We start from the raw sequence: 18,141 nt of genomic DNA on the forward strand, positions 1-18,141 counted from the left end.
TCCAAGGTGAGCGGGTTCCGTTCGGGATGGGGTCTGAGCCACGAGGGGAGCAGGGACTCAGCTGCTCACAGCTCATGTTGGTGAACACAAAGGAAAGGTTTTCAGTGGAACACGTGACCCCATTTATATCTTTTTTTTGAGACGGAGTCTGGCTCTGTCACCCAGGCTAGAGTGTAGTGGTGGCGTCATAGCTCACAGCAACCTCAAACTCCTGGGCTCAAGCGATCCTCCTGCCTCAGCCTCCTGAGTAGCTGGGACTACAGGCATGCATCATGACGCCTGGCTAATTTTTCTATTTTTAGTAGATATGGGGTCTTGCTCTTGCTCAGGCTGGCCTCGAACTCCTGGCCTCAATCGATCCTCCTGCCCCGGCCTCCCAGAGTGCTGGGATTACAGGCGTGAGCCACCGCACCCAGGCTGTATGCCTTAATAATAAACAAGGACTCACCACCGAGCGTGAAATGGGTTTCCAATTCAGGGCAGGGCCTGTGTGGCCCTCAGTGACCCCACCTCCCCTGAATCCCAGAGAATTTCTTTACTTTTACTACATATTTACATAACCTTAAACTAGTGATTTTTTCGGGAACTCTGACCCCTGGGGTGGGGTTGTTCTCCAACTTGTTGCCATGACCTTTGTACCCACGCCTTACACAGCCACCCCGGAGGGGTCCAGCTGAACCCACAAGGAAGGCACCGGAGGGGAGCTCTGCCCTGGCCCGGCCAGCGTGGAGACGTGGGCAGGGCGGGCCTGGCCGGCCTCCCCACCCGCAGCCGATCCTCGGTGTGCGAAGCTTCCTCCCACCGTATCCTTATTTATAGTCCTCGTTCATACTGTTTACGAGGCAAAGATCTGAGCAGTTCGTTTTGGCTCAGTCTATCAGGGTGGTCATGGTCTCAGCATAGCAACGCCTAAATATATCGGGGTGGCGGCAGCTCTCACTTTCATCCCATTTCCGTGGGTCTGTTCCCTGAGCTTCGACTTACTCCCCAGCAGGCGAGAGCAGAGAGCAAGGCTGGTGCCCACGCTGGGCGGTTCGCGTCGCCCCGAGTCCGGAGCCCCGGCCAGTCCCCGGCCCACGCTGTTCCTGAGTGCCAATAAAAGGGACGTCCCCGCAAGGAGCTGCTCGTTCATCTTGGCGGATTGGAGGTGGGGACCCGGCCGGTGCTGTTCAGGGCGCCGAATGCCCCTCAGATGCCCCTTTGTGCCCAGACGCCACCGCCAGCTCTGCCAGGCGAGGGTGAGTAGGGCGGCGGCGGCCTCCCTGCTGGCCCCTCCTGACACAGGTCAAGGAGGTGCCGTCCCGGGGGGAGGCCCTGCTATGGGGGCGGGCGAGCCTATTGCTCCCGGGGTGCCCCTGTGGCCCCTGTGGGACAAGCTCTGCGTGAGGCCCTGGGCCCCAGGTGCTGTCTGGCGGGGCGTTAGGTTGAGGCAGCAAGGAAAAGCCTCAGGTGCTCCTGGTGGCCGCCATGGAAGTCCTCACCTTGGGGGAAGCCTGGCGTCTGGCGGCCATGGATGCTTCTGCCCACTGGCCTTGGGCCGGAGCCGACTCCTCCGTTTCAGGCGCTCGCTCCCTCCCAGACGGGCCTTGGGGTTCATAGGACGCGCCCTGGAGTCCTCATTCTGCCCTGATGTGAGCCCCTGTGCCCCGGACCCTCCCCTGGAGATGGGGTGGGGTGGAAGGCTCGGGTGAGAACACGTTCGCGTGGTGAGGTCTGTGGGCACGCTCTGCTCGGGGGCAGCTTCGCTCGTGGAGATGACGAGAATCCTTATTTATGTTTACTGCTTCAGAGAGAGGCAGTTCAAAAGGCAGCCTAATTCTCAATCCAATCCAGCACTGGGCTGCAATCAAGCCGCCAGGGACCCCGACGCTGAGTTCCAGAGCCAGGCGGGGAGGAGGCCCTGACGCTAGTCTGGCAGCTCCACGGAGACCATCTGAGGAGGGGGTGGGGCTCAGTCACTCTGCTGGTGACACTCGCACATGGTGGGGACCGTGGCAGCCCTTCAGGGCCTATCCGCAGCCGACCCTAGGAGCGCCGGAAGGACCGGAAACCTGTTTCCACAGGTAGGCCGCCCCCTCACCCGCCACCGTGAATGGGAGAGTAAGCAGCCCGCCTCGTGGGCCTCTCTCGCTGCCGTTCTAGGGTCGAGCGGGAAGGAACGGGCCAGGGTGGAGCCGGCCACCCACCCTTGACTGTGGAACAGAAACCACCGAGAGGCTGTGCCCTGGCCAACAGCGCCAGCGGCTCGGGTCAGGAATGATAATTACGCAGCCGGGATAGCCCAGAGCTTTTCCAGCACACCCGGCTGTTTCTCCAAGAAGGGGTCCTTGATTCACGGCCACTGTGGTCACCCTGGAGCGGGGCTCGCTCTGTGCCCCAAGGGCTCGCGACGACGGAGAGGAGGGCTGGGGCACAGCGGCGGCCTGGCTGCACCCGCCCGTTCCAGAGGGCCCAGCACCCCGAGACTACAGCTGACAGAAGAGGCAGGAGCCAGGTCATGCTTAGTGTTTTATTTCATAAAACAAGCCATGCTATCGACCCTCTAAAAACACCTACTTGGATCTTTCCAATGGCCACCATTCCCAACCGTCAGATTCCATTCGGTTTCCGCCACCCTCAAGCCAACTACTTTCTTTTCACAAGTTCATACCTTCCAAATGTTTAATATGAATAAATGTTAAATACTGACTTTTACTATTACAGCAAGGGGAAGCTAGAAAAGTTCAGTTTTACTCTGTGCACAAGACCGCGACGCCACGCTCGTAGAAGCTGCGAGGATCTTCCTTTGTAGCAATTTCAAAGTCGACGGTGAAGATAAGGTCTGCGCGGGTGAAGTTCAGGTAGACAGGTAAGGTCACCTGCAAGACAAGCAGCAGAGGGGCTGACACAGAGGAAGTGGCTGCTTTTACGACGTGGATTCCCTGTTACGAGCAGAACTCCAGGTGCGGAAGCGGGGAGACGACTCGCCCACTACCAGGGTCCCGCAGCCCCGCCCCTGACCGCAGGGCCGGCACTCACCACGCTGGCCTTTTTCTCCGCGTTCGTTTGTTTGACCCAGCGCAGCTGAGTCAGGGGGAGCACGGTGGAGATGGCGCTGGACAGGGACAGCTTGTTGTTGGTGCAGGTGGCTCCCTGCAGCTTCAAACCTGGGAGGCAGAAGTCAAAGCCAGTCTGAAGTGAACACAGCAGCTACACAGACCCCTGGTCACAGGGCTCACAGGCAAACCGGACAGCTCTACCGCTCACCAGCCGGTCACCTGAAACACGTTCGCTGGGGAACATCGTCTCAGACAACCAAAGTCTCCCCGAGCGAGCAGGCTGGCCAAGCGGGAGGCCCAGTGCAGGGAAGGTGAACTGCAGAGACGAGCCACTGTCTTCTGTGAAGCGCCAACTCACCTGTGACCCCGAAGCTGCAGGCATCCAGGGTGGCACTCTGTGAGGTGGTGACGTTGACTTCCAGGCAGAGCTCCTCCAGGGACCAGCTGTTGGCCTGGGCCACGTACTGCCTGGTGGCAGTGATGTACGCCTCGGGCACGAACAGGCCACCCAGGCACACGTGGATGTTCTGTGGGAAGCAGCAGCCCCCGCGGAGGCAGCTCGGGTCAGACCTAGTCCCCGTGCTGTTCCCGCCTGCCCCACCCAAGCCCGGACAGCTGCTGACCACCCCGGGCTTCTCAGGACCGTCTTTCACCACCTTTAGCTCCTTGGCACCGCCAGACGCAGCCGCCAGTGAGATGTTCTGCAGCTGTTTGATCCGCTCACTGAAGTCGGACACCCACTGGATGACGGTCATGCCAGCAGGCACCGTGTAGTGGGACCAGCTCCGAGGCAAGATCCCTGCAAACAAGGCACAGAGCCCCCAGGCCCGGCGTAAGTCCTGACGACCCCCCCAGTGTAGACGGGGGTCAACATGCGAGTGTCCATCACCGCAAGCCACGCCCACAGGGGTGAGGCCCTGGTGCTCTGCCCGCCTCCCCTCCCCAGCTGGCCAGAGCGCGTTTCAGTACAGTGCAGTTTCTAGGGTCAAGTTAGCCTGCGCGTGTGTGTGTGTGGAGGACCATGATCACGTCCAAGTAGAACCACACTGAAAAACTCACATCACACGAGCAGCTTGGTGTTCCTGGCAACCTGGGCTCTTGGGACGCACGGGAGGACCCCCAGGGCTCCCCGCACCTTTGGACTCAGCCCCTCCCTCCCCACCTCCCCTGTCCGGGTCCGCGCCTGCTCTCCACGGGCCGACACACCACCAGGCCTCACTGGGCAAGGCCACCACGCTGCCCAGTCACTGTCTTGGGAGACCCTCAGCAATCACAGAACTTGCATAACAATTTTCGTCAGCGTTCAGTGAACCGGCAGAGAAGGAAACGGAAGTCTAGGCCCCTCCCCACACCCTGAGGTGAGAGCACTGAGCTGCTCTCGGGGAAGCTGGCCCAGAAGGAAACTGCGGTGAGGCCTGGCCGTCACCACGCGGTGGCCTTCTCTAGGCCAAGGCCCCGGTGAAGTCCTGACCCCACTGGCCTGAGCTCCCAGGCACCCAACTTCTAAAGCACCTTTCACCAGTTCGTTGATAAGTGTACGCAAGTAGTTGGTCTGTTTTTTCTTTCCTTCACACACTTGGACGACGTCCGCGAGATCCTGGCGCACATCCTGAAGCAGTTTAGCGCCCATCTTCACTTCTCGCTCAAAGAACCTGAACAGAGGATCCTGGAACCGTTCAAAGAGAAAGAAGGGCAGAGTGAAGGGTGAGAATTAAGGAAGAGGTCCCTTCTTCAGCAGTAAGTCAGCCTTTGGGGAGAGCCCCAGAGTCCCTAACAGCTTCCCTGAGCCGATCCCACCAGACCTCGTGTGGAACGGCGCTGCTCACCAGCCCCTGCGGCCCTGCCGAGCAAGGCTCCCACTGCTTCCTTCTGGACTCACACCAACCTCGCAGGAGACAGACAACCTTCCAGCATTTTTGACCAGTTTACAAAGTGCCAGCCCATCTGCTCCACGCCTGGGCCCAGCCCCAGGAGCCGCCCGCCCCGTCCCCGGCCACCTTGATGTTCTCCACGGTGCGCTTGAGGTGGCTCAGCGTCTGCGGGATGAGCAGCAGCCAGTTGGACGCGGTGGTGTGCAGCGTGCGCATCCAGGCCGGGCGCCCGTCGGACGTGGAGTCCGTCCTCGCCTTCTTCTCGGTCTCGGCGTAGGCCAGGTCGTCCTCGTCCTCCAGCATCTGCATCTTCAGCATTTTGCTGATCATGTCCACGCCTGAGCCGCGACCGCAGCGCGGAGGGACGGCACCAGAGCAAAGAGGGAAGGAGGACTTAGGTGTGAAGGCCGCCTGCTGGGCTTACGCGGGGGCGCCCGCGGTGCTTTGAGAAGTACCAGGGCGCACGTGCTTCTAAAGCCCAGAGGATGCCCCGGCCAGAAGCCTCAGAACCTCAAGTGCTCTCGACAGAACAGAGAGGCGGCCTGACACGACTTGTTCGATGCTGTCCTACTAACCGGCTGTGTGAGCTCTACCAAATTCCTTGTCTTTTCTGGGCCTTCTCCCACAAGGAGAAGTTTAGATCCGCTGTCCTGCCGGGGTGTGGGGGATTCAATGGAACAGCTTGCTGGGCCCCTCCCCAGCTCTGACCGCGCGTGTCTGGGGTGGGGCCGACGCTGCTGCTCTGGGGAACCCTGCTTTGAGAATCACTGATTAGATAATTTCTTAGGTCCCTTTTGGCTCAAAGTACATGAAATAGTCTTGAAGAAAAAAACACCTCATAAGCGAAAAAAAAAAAAAGAACCTGCTAAAAAATATATTCTAGGAAAGAGACTAATAGTTTTAAAATTTCACTTCATACCAGATACTTTTAAACTGTTGAAGAAAAAAGTCACTATTTCTGAATGTAAGATGAAAATCTAAATTCAATCTGCAGACTTATTTACACAAATAGCAAGCCTTTTCTCCAACACTGAATTGACGTTGCAGAAAAGATACCAATTTTCTCTGCCCTCTCTGTGAGCGGAGCTGGGAGCAGCTGGGGACGCTGGTGGTCTCAGGAGACAGACTCGAGGCCCACTAAGCCACAGGGCCGAGATGGGGCTCTGGGGGACGGCGCGGCTACCCACCCTGCGTGGTGAGGAGGACTCTCTCGGCGTTGTTGGGCAGGCCCAGCCAGGAGGGCGTCTGGGTGTCTGGGAGCAGCTCCACCCACTGCACAAACTCCTCTCGCCTGCAACACCGGCACATTTGGAAAGGGCGTTAGGGGTGGCACTAGGAAATGACATCAGACGCCCTGATGTCACAGCCACCGCGGTTCTGGCAGACAGCTGCGTACCTGATGCCGTCCGGCATCTGAATGTCCTTGTGGCCGTCGACCTTGCACGCCAGCTTAAACTCGCTGTCAAAGCTCTTGGTCGTGAACAGACGCTCCAGGAAAGTGTTGAGCAGACGCTGGTCGAACTCATTGTCCACACGCCCGCCGTAAATGGACTGGGCCATCAAGGTCTTCAGTGCAGACCACGGGATCTTATCTGGCGAGATGTTCTGCCTGCCCTGGGGTGAGGAAAGGCTGGGTTACGTGTGTGCGGTCGGAGGGAGGCCCCAGCACGCTGTCTCGGGTGGACACAGGTGATTGCCCCTGTCTGCGGCCAGGCTACCGCCTCACGGCCAGGACCCGGGGTTTCCTCCCCAAGTGCACAGCCACCGCCAGGGCACAGCCCACACTTGCCTTGGCTGTGTCGTCCAGCCACGTGTCCACCGTGTCGCAGGCCGACCGCAGATCAGACTCTCCGAACTCGTACTTCTTTGACCAGCCCAGCGGCGCATACCGCAGGCGTTCCTGGATGATGGCGTGGAACCAGGCCAGCAGGAAGTACAAGCGGGCACGCTCGTTGGGAGACTGGGTGAGGAAAGGGACAAGGACAGAGTGGTCCGAAGACAGCACAGATGCCAGGTCAGAGTCCCAGCACAAAAAGAGCTCTCCACGTCCTCACACCGGCAGCAAGTTCAGGCGACTACTGCTGCGGGAGAGAAGTACTCTAATCTTCCTGTTAGTGAAGATGTGAGCCAGTGACAGTTAAGAATATTTAGCCAACAGCAAATCATATAGGGAAGGCAGATTTTCTGAAAATGTCAAAAAAGGTAGCACAAAATAAAAGAATTGGCGCAAAGTTCTTTCCACATCCCCTCCTCCTACCCAAGCATCCTGGTCCTCACCCGGCACCTGGGAGGGCCCTGCTTGGCCCCGAGGCCGTGCTGGGGAGGAGGGAGAGTCTGCCATCCTCTCGGGGCACGACGCTGAATCTACCTTCACTGTGGGCATCTCTGCTCGTCTGGAACCAAGTACTGTGTACATGGGCTTTTATCTTTCACCCTGTTCCCAGGAAGGAAACTTTGCCTACAGCTAAGAGGTAAAATCACCAGTGTCACCCACCATTATGGCGCTGCTGGGAAGCGAGTCTCGTGTCTGGACTCAGTGATGTGTCTCACGGGTTTACGCGGAGGAAGCACACCAAGAGCACGAGATCTCTTTTTGTTTTTTTCCAACAGGCTCTCACTCCGTTACCCAGGCTGGTCTCAAACTCCTGACCTCAAGCAAGCTGCCTGCCTCGGCCTACCAAAATGCTAGGATTACAGGTGCACGGCACGGCGCCCAGCGGAGGACGAGATCTTTACCTTGCATATCCGAGAGACAGGGATGCTGCTGAACGTCCTCAGCATGTTGGCCTTCACCCCTGGGGGTGGCTCAAACACGAAGATGCGACCCGCGCGGAGCAGATTCACAGGCACCTAGAGGAGACGGCGGCTTCAGTTACTGCTCTGGTCTGGACGCAGAGTCTGGCTCTGCCACACACACACACACACACACACACACACACACACACACACGAGCTAAACAGGGAGATGTCACACAAGCCTTTGACGTCTCCCACCTTGGGGTTGATCTCCATGGTAAGGAAGAGTCTGAAGCAGGCGTGCGGCTGCAGAGAATGCAGCTTCTTCTCCAGCTGCATCAGCCACCCCGGGGCCAGGTGCACGTTCTTCAGCATCACCCACCTGCGCACACAACGCGAGAGCCGCACGATACGCCAAGCTTCCTGCCTGAATTCTTGGGGACTAAGGCTTTCCAAGAACAGAACTAAACAGGCCTACCTGCCAGACTTCACAGCGGTGTTTATCGCCTTGTCAGCTTGGTTAAAGCCTTCTGCTGAGCCTGGTACAAGGAAGCGCAGCGTTAGCGACAACAGCCTTGGACTTTCCCGCCTATCATGGGCCCTGTGGGGCTTCAGCCCACAAAACCCATCCAGTGCCCTTACCGATCGCAATGGATGTGATCTGCGTGTTCTGCTCGGCGGCAAGGTCCTCAACATGCCCGCTGGCGTCGTAACCAGGCACAGAGCACATCAGGACAGGAGTGTTTGGCTTCACCTGCATGCGAAGGAGGAAGAAAAGTTAGATGCTGTCCCCGCGGACAGTTTGCGCCTGTCAGGATTGAGAGAGCCCCGAGTGACGGGCCAGAGCCGCGAGCACTGTGGAGCTGGGCCATTCGGAATCCACAGCAGGTTCCGGGCCTTGGGAGGATGGTGCGGCAAGAGTCACGGCAGACACCAGGGCTGCTGCCGGCTGCCCCTGGGAGCATTACCTCTGTGCCCACGATGTGGGTCAGGTCTAGCGGCTGCTCCATGATGGACATGAAGGACTCTCCCAGGTTTGTTGAGACAAACACGTGGGCCATGGCCAGCAGGCGGTCAGGCCGGAACGCCTGGATCAGGAGCAGGCGGTGGATGGCTTGCCCTATGGGAGCTGAAACGAGGCGTGCAAAGGGGCGGCGGTGGGTGAAAGCAGATTTGGGGGCACCCTCCCCTGCCCGTTCTTCCCACAGCACACGCTTGGCAAACACTCAGCATTCAGGGCTCAGCTCACACCACATCTCGGAAATCATGACACCCCTTCCGGTTCTCTCTGCTCCAGGAGAATTTGCCCCAATCTCCAGTGCCTCCCTCAAGCCCTCTGGGCACCGCTATGACAACCCTTTACCACCTGGATGTCTCCATAGGACAAGGCGCCATTTCCTGATTTTTAACTTACTCTACCAAGACCCGTTCACTGCAGAACACCTGGAGTGAACACCTCAGGAAGCGGCCCTGTCCCCACTGCTGAGGGCAGCAGAGCTCCAGGCCCCGCCCTCTGTGGCCCGAGCTCCTCCTCTCAGAGCCCGCTACCCAGGGCCTGGCCCAACAGACTCAGAAACGCCCGTGGCATTCTGTTCGTGTTTGCGGCACAAACCATTTCTCTTCTGGTCTTTAAGCATGAGTTGAAACAGGAAGGTTTTCTGACCTTCCACTTCTAAGCCGACCCCTATCTAGAAGCCATCTCCCTAAGTGGTTTCCTAAAAAGTTTAAACACTGAAATATTTATCTTGGGCATCGGTAACTTTATTTTTTGGAAGTGTCCCTTCAAGCAGCAAAACCCAACTTTACGTTCAGGTCCAGAGAGAAAACAACTGCGTGTGTGTGTGTGCACGTGCACACAGATGTGGGCTTACTTGAAGGCGTTTCTTCGTTCCAGAGGTACGGCACGGTCTGCTCTGGGGAGCTGCTGTCCAGCCAGATGCCAAATTGCTGTGGAGAAAACGGTGGGAGCCCTGAGCAGGCCGGGCTGGCCTCTGGGGCTGAGGCGGGTGTAACACACATCTGACGTGAGAGCACAGACACAACAGTCTGGGTTTACATCCCATGCAATTCCCCATTGCCGATTTCCTGGGATAAGGCCAATGTTTTTCACTGGCAACATTCAAAAGAATAATTACCTCGTCTGCTTGAACCTTCGCGATCAGATCTTTAAATGCAGGAAGACAGCTCAACCTCACAACTGCTTCTGCCTGCTCGACAGTCAAGCCCTGGATTTTGGGGGTCGAGCCAGCACTCAGCACGATCTCCTTCCCTCTCAAGAAGTGCTGGAATTCAGCATCGTAGGTGGGCTCCCTGGAAAGGGTGCAACAGCTTAGCAAGGGTCTCTTATTTTCACTTTTACCATCGCTAAAACAACAGTCATGATTTAAAGAGAAGAACATAGTCTATCATAATATGCTGGTACAAAACAAAGACGTCCTGCAGAAGTGAGAACAGGGCGGCAGCCTTACCCCACGGTGCCCTTCAGCTTGATTCTCGCCAGCAGCATGGCAAAGGTGATGTGGTCCTGATGCAGCATGCCTCTAGCCACCCGGTTAAACGCCACCTGGGACAAAAGCAGGTGAAACGCTGCTGTTCCTGAAAACACAGTCTGCCCCTTCCATCCCGGGAAGCAGCCAGTGCCGTGCCCTCTACCTGGAAGAGGTCCTTGGTGATGATGGAGAGGCGCTGCGTGTGGTCAGTGACGCCCTTCAGATTCGGGTTCTCGTACAGGACGTTGTGATAAATGTCCAGGAAGAACTGCAGGGAGTACTGGTACAGGAAGTGTATCTGAAAGGAAGCGGTGGGTGGCCGTTAGGCAACACACTTGGGCACCCCAGTGACAGCGAGCCCCAAGCCGCGAGCTGCTGCTGCAGCCGAGGGCGCCCACCTGCTTGAGGGACTCCATGGTGAAGTAGATGCTGCTGCAGGCGGTAGAGAGCGGGAGGTACTGCTGGGACACGGTCTCCACTTCCTGCATGACGATGTCCGTCTCCTCTACTTTCCTGGTGACCTCAGCAGCCTCTCTCTTCAGGTTCTCCAGTGTCGTTATGATCGTGTCGTCATCCAAAATGCGTCCTTTCACCTCGTTCAGAGCTTGCAGCAGAGATTTCTCTAGCTGACGTAAACGTAGCTGAAATTCCCCTTAAAGAACAAAACATGCAGAGTTTGCCGTGATACTGACCTTCACTCAAAAGGAAAGCTCTCTGAAGTGTTTGCCGTAAACCTGGAACATCTCAGTCGCTCAGCCCTTCGGCCTCCTGACCTGCACCAAGCACCTAAAATGCACAGACCCAGAATTGTACCTTGAAGTTTAAGAAGATCGGACCGTTTTTCGTCCACGTCGGGTCTTTCTGCTTTAAGTACTTCATTTAGACACTGGCTTTGTAAACTGCTCCGGGTGACTGTGAAGTTCACAAAAGTAACTCGGGAACAGAGATCTGGGGGGAACTCAACCTGCCAAAACAGAGAACAGTCTGCTTTGTTAACTCAGCTGCAAAACCAGATCCTGCCGTGTTTCCCTGGGCGAAGTGTCCCATTCCTTACAGTTGGATCCCGGGTGGACAGGAAGATAACAAACGATGGCGACAGGTCTATGTCCTGGTCACCAAGGGTGATCAGCACTCTCCCTCCTGTTCGCCGAACTTCGCGGTTCAGTACTGGGTTCAAAACTGGATCGTAGCTTTCCACATCCTGTATGACACATGGGTACAACTTAATGGTTAGGGTTTTCCAACATTTATCTTCACCAAATAGTGTGCTGGTGTCTACCTCTAGATAAATACGCCCAGGAGCCACCTAGCCATTTAGACCTGCACTGTCCGATATGGCACCCATAAGCTACATGTGCCTACTTGAATTTAAATTAATTAAAATAAAATCCAGTTCTTAGACACACTAGCGACAGGAAGTGCTCAATGGCCACATGTGGCTGGTGGCTACCAGAATGGATGACGCAGGTCATAAGACAGTCCCACCTTTGCAGAAAGTTCTGGTGGATAGTGCAGAGTTAGACTCTCTAATTAGAATTTTAAATGCAAACACTGATTTTGTTGAATTTATTTCTTCTAAAATAATCTCAAAGCTTTATTTTTGTTCTGATATCAAAGTCTCAGAAAGTTCAAAAGTTATCAGTGTTTGGATTATGTAATTTAGTTTTATTTCACATCCGCTGTGTTTGGAAAAAACTAAATGCAACCCTACAAGGAATTCACTCTTGGACAGTGTTTGAAGAATTCAAAGGCAAACACAAACCTGGACCAGAAGGGGGTTACCAAATCTCAGCGCACTCTCTAAATTCTTCCTGAAGGCATCGTCCAGGAAGCTGGTCCGTGTGATCTTGCGGTCCTTGTACTCGTTCATGATGAACTCTGTGGCCTGGCCAGAGGGGTCGATGATCAGCGGATACCTGAGGATGAGGCCACAGAAGAGCAGGTTAAATATCCAACAGGGAGCGCAGAAGCAGATGGTTAGCAAGGTCGCTGGTGAGACGGATGGAAATGCTCTGACAGCCACCCGAGAGTGGTTTCCAGACCTACCAATGAAGACAAACGTGACCTAGATGCTTAGTAGTCACACCGAGTCATCTCTGTGAAGAGCTACTGGAATGAGACGGTAGCCTGGGTCACATACTTTGCTATGTAGGCCGCAGTTAAAAACCCTTTCCCCTTGGGCAGCACCCTACACGTGCTTTTCTCCGCATGCCAAACACCTTACGTTAGAATTATGTTCCACGTGTTACGGTCCTCCTAGACAGCTAACTCCTAGAGGGTACTGACACCAATGCTACGGCAGCGTCGGGAGTTAACATTACAAAGAGTTCAAATTGCCAGGGACCTTGTCAACTTATAGACACTACCTCATTTAATCCTCACAATAACCCTATGAGACAGGTACTGTTATCAAATACACTTTACGAATGAGAAAACGGAGGCATGAGGAGGCTACTGTGATTGTTCAGGGTCTAGCCAATTAATTATTCTTTTTCAAAACAGGTTAACAGAGCAACAGCTTCTAAAAGATTCAGAAGCTACAAAAGGGCACATGGAGAGAAGAACCACCTTGCCCTTGTCTTCCTGACCCCATTCTTTGGTCACCAAAGTCCTTTCCGCAGGTGACTACTGTCACCAGTTTCTCGTGTATCTTACAGAGAGTTTAGGCAGTTACTGGGTGTGCGTGTGAGCACTGTGTGTGGGGGGCACGCTGCCCTCTGCAGTCCAACTCTATTTCAATGTCCTGCATCTGCAGAGACGCCCCGGCGTCCCTCTGTTAACTGGCCCCTAATGGGGGACGTGGGAGTTATTCCCAGTCTTCTGCTGGTACACGTTTCATCTCGGACTTGATCAATACTCTCGTCAGTACCGCCTGACGGGACACTGAGGCCTTTCAGTCCGGGTGTGACACTGAGGGTTTGCTCATAAACTTCAAACAGCACCTGGCAGAGTCTTCATCATCTTTTGTGTCCCTAAGACAGTGGTACACACAAAGGCTTGACAAAGGTTTCAAGATGTTTGGATGAGCTTAGAAAGAAATCTGAGAATATGTTTTAAAAAAGAGAGAAGAGAACAAAGCACCCCAGGCTGCAGGGATGAAGAGCGCTATGGAGGAAGCCCAAGCCCCAGAGTGCGAGGTGCCTCGCGCATGGGGGCGGTCCTGAGGCGGCCCCTCGGATCTCGGCACCTAGCCCACCTTCACCGGCGGTCACGTCCCATTTCTTATTCTGGGCTTCTTAGGCGGAAAGTCAGATAGAAATTTCCCCTTTAACTAGCGAAATATTTTCAGTTCTTATAGTATTTTAAGAGAGGACTGGTTTTCTTGAGGTTTTTTGTATTTTTTTTGTTACAATACAGCGTGACATCCAAAGAGGACTGTTTTAATGTTCACCCCTACACACAAGCCTGCCTATCACTTTTAGAAGGGTGCAACAAGCAGCATTCGCTGCAGAGCAACTCAGATGACGAGAAGGACAAAGAGAACCTGCACACCCAGCGTCACAGACAGCACCGACCCGCACACTGCACGCCCACGCCCACGTCCCAGCTCTCTCTCTGAACCAAGGTGTGTTTTGAGAATAAAGATGGAGTTACCACACATAAACACTCCTCCCCCCACCTCTTCCCAGTGCCCGGCACGCACCTATTAAACCGTTTCAGCATGATCGCGTTTTCTGTGCAGAGGTCGTCAGCAGGCAGGGAGCTGGCTTGCCAGCGAAGACGTTCGTCGGCATTGGAGAGATACTCTGTCCTCGCGATATCTGTGCGGAACTGAAAGGCAAGGCTGGTTATCTCTCCTCTTCTCCAGAAATACCGACAGAGACTGTTCTCAAGTTAGGACTTCGTGAGAGTTTACGAAGCATCAGTGTGGCCCACACCGTTAGCACATTGTTCTGGAGTTCCCTGCGGATCGTTACCTGGATGTTGGCTTGCTGTAAGTGATGGGACCAGGTAGTGAACAAGTTCTGACGCATCTGCTGGTCAAAGTAACCTGCATACGCAATAAATGCCGCCGACAAGAGACAGTCCCCTGCGATGGTGGACATCTGGTTTTTGAAAGTCTCACTTGTTTTTTCCCATCGTTCACGTTCAGCAGATAAACTCTTCAGAAGAGCAGTGCTCCGGTTTACCTAAAAGGAACATCAGACAAGATGCTGAGGATCAGCAGGTTGAATACTGCGAATCCATTAATCCACATCACGTGCAGGGTTGTGGGTGGGCTGGAAACGTGCTCATGTTGTTCACACCCCGAGGGGACGAGACCCAGATCATGTGCGATTAATGACCACACACATCTCAGGGTCTCATCGGGCAGAAGCTGAGAGCAGATAATTCACTTTCAGCTTTGAGGCATTTGCGTGAGCAGAGAAACGGGGGGAGAAAGGCAGGCTCTGGGGTAGAAGGAATAGCAGGGTGAGCCCTGGAAGGAAGAGACACCAGTGGCAAAAGATAAAAGAGCCTGTCAGGAAGATTCGAGAGAGGAATGCAGGCCCCAGCACGGCCGACAGCAATGGAAGGACAGGAGATGCTGACACGGTGGCCCTCGAAGCGAGAACAAGCAGGTTTAGAGCTGACAGCGGGGGAAGGGGGAGGATTCATTGGCTTATCGACTGTCCAGCTGCCACTGACCTATCCTAATTAACAGCACTTAATAAACACTCAGTATTTAATATTTTCTAGGAAAAAACGTCGTCAGGGCCCTAAGAGACATTAGAGAGCTAATTCACTGAGACCAACACGGTCCATGCAGTCCATGTAAAAGTATGTTCATCTCCACTTCCACCACATCAGGCCAAGAAGTGCCTCATATTAAGTGGCTCAGAGACAGACTTTGGGAGCTGGCAGGACAGACTGCAGACTGTCTCTGACGATCTTACTTTTGCTTCGACAGCCGCCAGGTCTGCTTTGATGGCCTGGGCCTCCGAGATCAGGACGGCGTACTCCTCTTTGTAGCGGGCGATGCTGGCTTCCAGGTCGCGGATCATCTGCTCCACCTCGTTGGCCTTCTGCTGGTTGTCCTTGGCGTCATCCTCCAGCTTCTGCAGCTCGTTACGCAGGGGCTCCACTCGCTTCAACATGTCTGCGTAGTTAAGCTGGGAAGGGCAAGCCACAGCTGTTATTTAAAGGTGACAGGAAAAGAGGGCACCTTTTACAGGGGCTCCTGGCCGTGCGCCTCACCTGCGCAATTGCCCATTTCACCATAGGGCCGCAGGCCAGGGACGCCCGATTGACAATTTCGTAATTGTAACTCGGGTTGGACATGTAGTTTTTCTTCATCTTCTCCCTTATGGCATCACTGCAAAAGAGTAGTCACATTCTAAGCACGTGTAGGACAAAAGTAAAGACAAATCAAGCGTAAAGGACTAGAGCCAGCGCCCAGCTTACTGCCCCAGTGGCCCCTGGGGATGAGCCTCGGTTCTCGGGTGAAAGCTGAAAATACTGCTCTCAACACTCCAACAATTTCTTTCAATTCCTGGCAATAATCTGGGGTTTCACTTGCTCACCTGATCTCTTCGGCGGAGAAGTTGACGATGGTCGGGATGAAGTTCTCACGCATGATGATGGAGCGGATCTGCTTCCAGTCTGTGGTGCTCTCCCCCAGCAGCAGGCAGATGGACTCCAGCGCCAGCTTCACAGCGGCGGGAGGGTTGGCCATGGACCGCACCTCCACCAGGTGCTGCTTCTTGATGGACTTCACAGCTGGGGGCAGCAAGGGTGGAAGAGGACAGAGCAAAGTGTGGTGAGAGCGAACCCAACACAGCCGCAGGCTCCAACTCCGAGGACAGAAGGGACAGCTGCCCGCAAGAGCTAAGAAATGTGCTTTTCCTCTCTTAAACCCTGTGGAGTAGCATAAATAGCTGATCCTTTAAATAACTACGAGGACCTTACAGTACTAAGCCTAAATTACAAGCATTTCCTAAAAAGCAGGCTATTACCTTTAAAACATCTCACAATCCTCATTAATTCCTTTAACCCCATAAAGATTAAAAAATTAGGATATGTAATTATTCATTTATTTTATATCATTTCAACAAAGAAATTCTGGATTTGCTACAATTTAGAAGTTGTCTGACAGGCTGGGTAAAAATGTGGAATTAACAGTTCTAACTTCTACAAACTGAAACACAGTTTCCTAGCCTGAAATTTTAGTAAAACACTTTTAAAGTAATTACTTAGAAGGTGAGACCTACATTAAATTCTCATCCAAATCCAACTCTTAACAAAAATCTATAGCTTGGGCTGGGCGCGGTGGCTCACGCCTGTAATCCTAGCACTCTGGGAGGCCAAGGCGGGTGGATCGCTCAAGGTCAGGAGTTCGAGACCAGCCTGAGCAAGAGCGAGACCCCGTCTCTACTAAAAAATAGAAAGAAATGATCTGGACAACTAAAAATATATCTATATAGAAAAAGTTAGCTGGGCATGGTGGCGCATGCCTGTAGTGCCAACTACTAGGGAGGCTGAGGCAGAAGGATTGCTTGAGCCCAGGAGTTTGAGGTTGCTGTGAGCTAGGCTGACGCCATGGCACTCACTCTAGCCCGGGCAACAAAGTGAGACTCTGACTCAAAAAAAAAAAAAAAAAAGTCTATAGCTTCGATGGTGCATTTTAACTCACCTTGTGATGTAAAGTAAAAACTACAAATAATTGGGTTACATGGAACGAGTTAAACACCAGTGGGCAAGAAGAGTGCTCTTAGCCACTGTATAAATTACAAACTAAAATAGGGTGACAGGTCACCGCCCCATTTCTATAGATTTCATAGGCATGTAAGGAATGGAAAAAGAGTGAGAAGTGAGTGTTTTCAATACTTACATTAGTAACCACTGGCCACAGCCAGAACACTCAAATAATGACACAATGGTGACGCTGAATACTTTATGATGCTTTTGGTGAAATTCAGGTCAGGGATTAATAAACAGCATACTGTGTTGCTGTTGATAATGATGTAATTATAAACATCCTTGAAAAATGTGTATTTCACATAAAGCTTATTTTGTTAATTTTCTCTTTTGAGAAGGGTTTTACCAGGGTAAATATGACTAGCTTTATAGGGACTTTGCTTTACAAGATGACAATTTTAAGTGCTTAGAAGAGGCTTCAGATGTTTACCAACAATGCTTTTGGAAACGTACATAACCGGAACCTTTGAGGGGGGCCCACGTTCAGTCCCCTGCGCTCCCAGCAGTGACGCTGAGGGAGAGGGTCCTCCCAAGAAGTGGAACCTCCGACGGCGCTTACGTACCATTCTGGGCCTCTATGACAGCAGGTTCCACCTTATCAAGATCTTCTTTGACACTCATTTGTTTGTCTGCAATTACTTCCTGCTGCTTATGCAGCTGCTCCTGAATTTCTTGGCTCATGACCTAGAAAGGAAGGATGACTTAGGGATGGGTTAAGCACCGGTTAATTTGCTGAGTGAATCCTAAACAACACTCTTCACTCTGCCAACCATGCACACTCGTGCACACACACGCACACCCGTTAAAGCCTGACACCCATCTCAAGTTAAATTTCCTACTGTCTCATCAGAGACTGAAAGTGCTCAGTCCATACAGGCCACAGTTCCCTGAGATCAAAGAAAATACCTTCTTCTTTTCAGCCTCCTGTTGGTCTTTCACCATCTTTTTCAGCTTGTCGTTGGCTGCCGCGTTCTTTACCTCCAGCTCTTGGCTCTTTATCCTCAGGTCACGGCGCAGTTCTTCTACCTAAAGAGCAAAATCCACATTAGCAAACTAGAAACACGCAGAAATTACCTTGAAAGGGGGCCTCCCTCCCGTGACGAAGCGCATGCCCGTGGTATACCTGGTCAACTGTCTCCTTGATCTTTCGGAGCCCGACATTCAGGTGCATCTGCTGCTCCTCCAGCTCACTGCGCTTCTCGTGGAACAGGTTGGCGTAGTGGTTGATGAAGTCCAGGTAGTGGCGGGGTGTGATGGCCATCGTTCTGCCGCCTCGCTTTGCCAGCCGAGCGTTAGCCTTTCAGAAAGTACAGTTAAACCTCGCTCTTCA

The 18,141-nt window shown here is 53.7% G+C and overlaps 1 protein-coding gene across 1 annotated transcript in view; it reads right to left on the reverse strand.

Moving 5' to 3' along the window:
- Positions 1-2,490: 2,490 nt before the first annotated feature.
- The window catches only part of DYNC1H1 (dynein, cytoplasmic 1, heavy chain 1), a 75,775-nt gene continuing 60,124 nt past the window's right edge, over positions 2,491-18,141 (reverse strand). The window contains exons 44-73 of the mRNA XM_012647074.1: positions 17,935-18,108; positions 17,718-17,837; positions 17,375-17,495; positions 15,638-15,833; positions 15,312-15,429; positions 15,011-15,226; positions 14,051-14,263; positions 13,777-13,904; positions 11,896-12,049; positions 11,188-11,334; positions 10,947-11,097; positions 10,532-10,785; positions 10,297-10,431; positions 10,113-10,207; positions 9,780-9,954; positions 9,516-9,591; positions 8,613-8,773; positions 8,287-8,398; positions 8,123-8,183; positions 7,903-8,026; positions 7,646-7,759; positions 6,698-6,869; positions 6,306-6,522; positions 6,097-6,200; positions 5,036-5,247; positions 4,551-4,704; positions 3,695-3,837; positions 3,397-3,565; positions 3,019-3,146; positions 2,491-2,858 (exon numbers count right to left, since the gene is read on the reverse strand). Coding sequence (XP_012502528.1) covers positions 2,730-2,858; positions 3,019-3,146; positions 3,397-3,565; positions 3,695-3,837; positions 4,551-4,704; positions 5,036-5,247; positions 6,097-6,200; positions 6,306-6,522; positions 6,698-6,869; positions 7,646-7,759; positions 7,903-8,026; positions 8,123-8,183; positions 8,287-8,398; positions 8,613-8,773; positions 9,516-9,591; positions 9,780-9,954; positions 10,113-10,207; positions 10,297-10,431; positions 10,532-10,785; positions 10,947-11,097; positions 11,188-11,334; positions 11,896-12,049; positions 13,777-13,904; positions 14,051-14,263; positions 15,011-15,226; positions 15,312-15,429; positions 15,638-15,833; positions 17,375-17,495; positions 17,718-17,837; positions 17,935-18,108 — 4,473 coding nt within the window. The 3' untranslated portion in view covers positions 2,491-2,729. The remainder of the gene's footprint in view (positions 2,859-3,018; positions 3,147-3,396; positions 3,566-3,694; positions 3,838-4,550; positions 4,705-5,035; positions 5,248-6,096; positions 6,201-6,305; positions 6,523-6,697; positions 6,870-7,645; positions 7,760-7,902; positions 8,027-8,122; positions 8,184-8,286; positions 8,399-8,612; positions 8,774-9,515; positions 9,592-9,779; positions 9,955-10,112; positions 10,208-10,296; positions 10,432-10,531; positions 10,786-10,946; positions 11,098-11,187; positions 11,335-11,895; positions 12,050-13,776; positions 13,905-14,050; positions 14,264-15,010; positions 15,227-15,311; positions 15,430-15,637; positions 15,834-17,374; positions 17,496-17,717; positions 17,838-17,934; positions 18,109-18,141) is intronic.

This window comes from Propithecus coquereli, unplaced genomic scaffold, assembly GCF_000956105.1.
Source record: "Propithecus coquereli isolate 6110/MARCELLA unplaced genomic scaffold, Pcoq_1.0 Scaffold256, whole genome shotgun sequence".
Classification (NCBI taxonomy): Eukaryota; Metazoa; Chordata; class Mammalia; order Primates; family Indriidae; genus Propithecus; species Propithecus coquereli.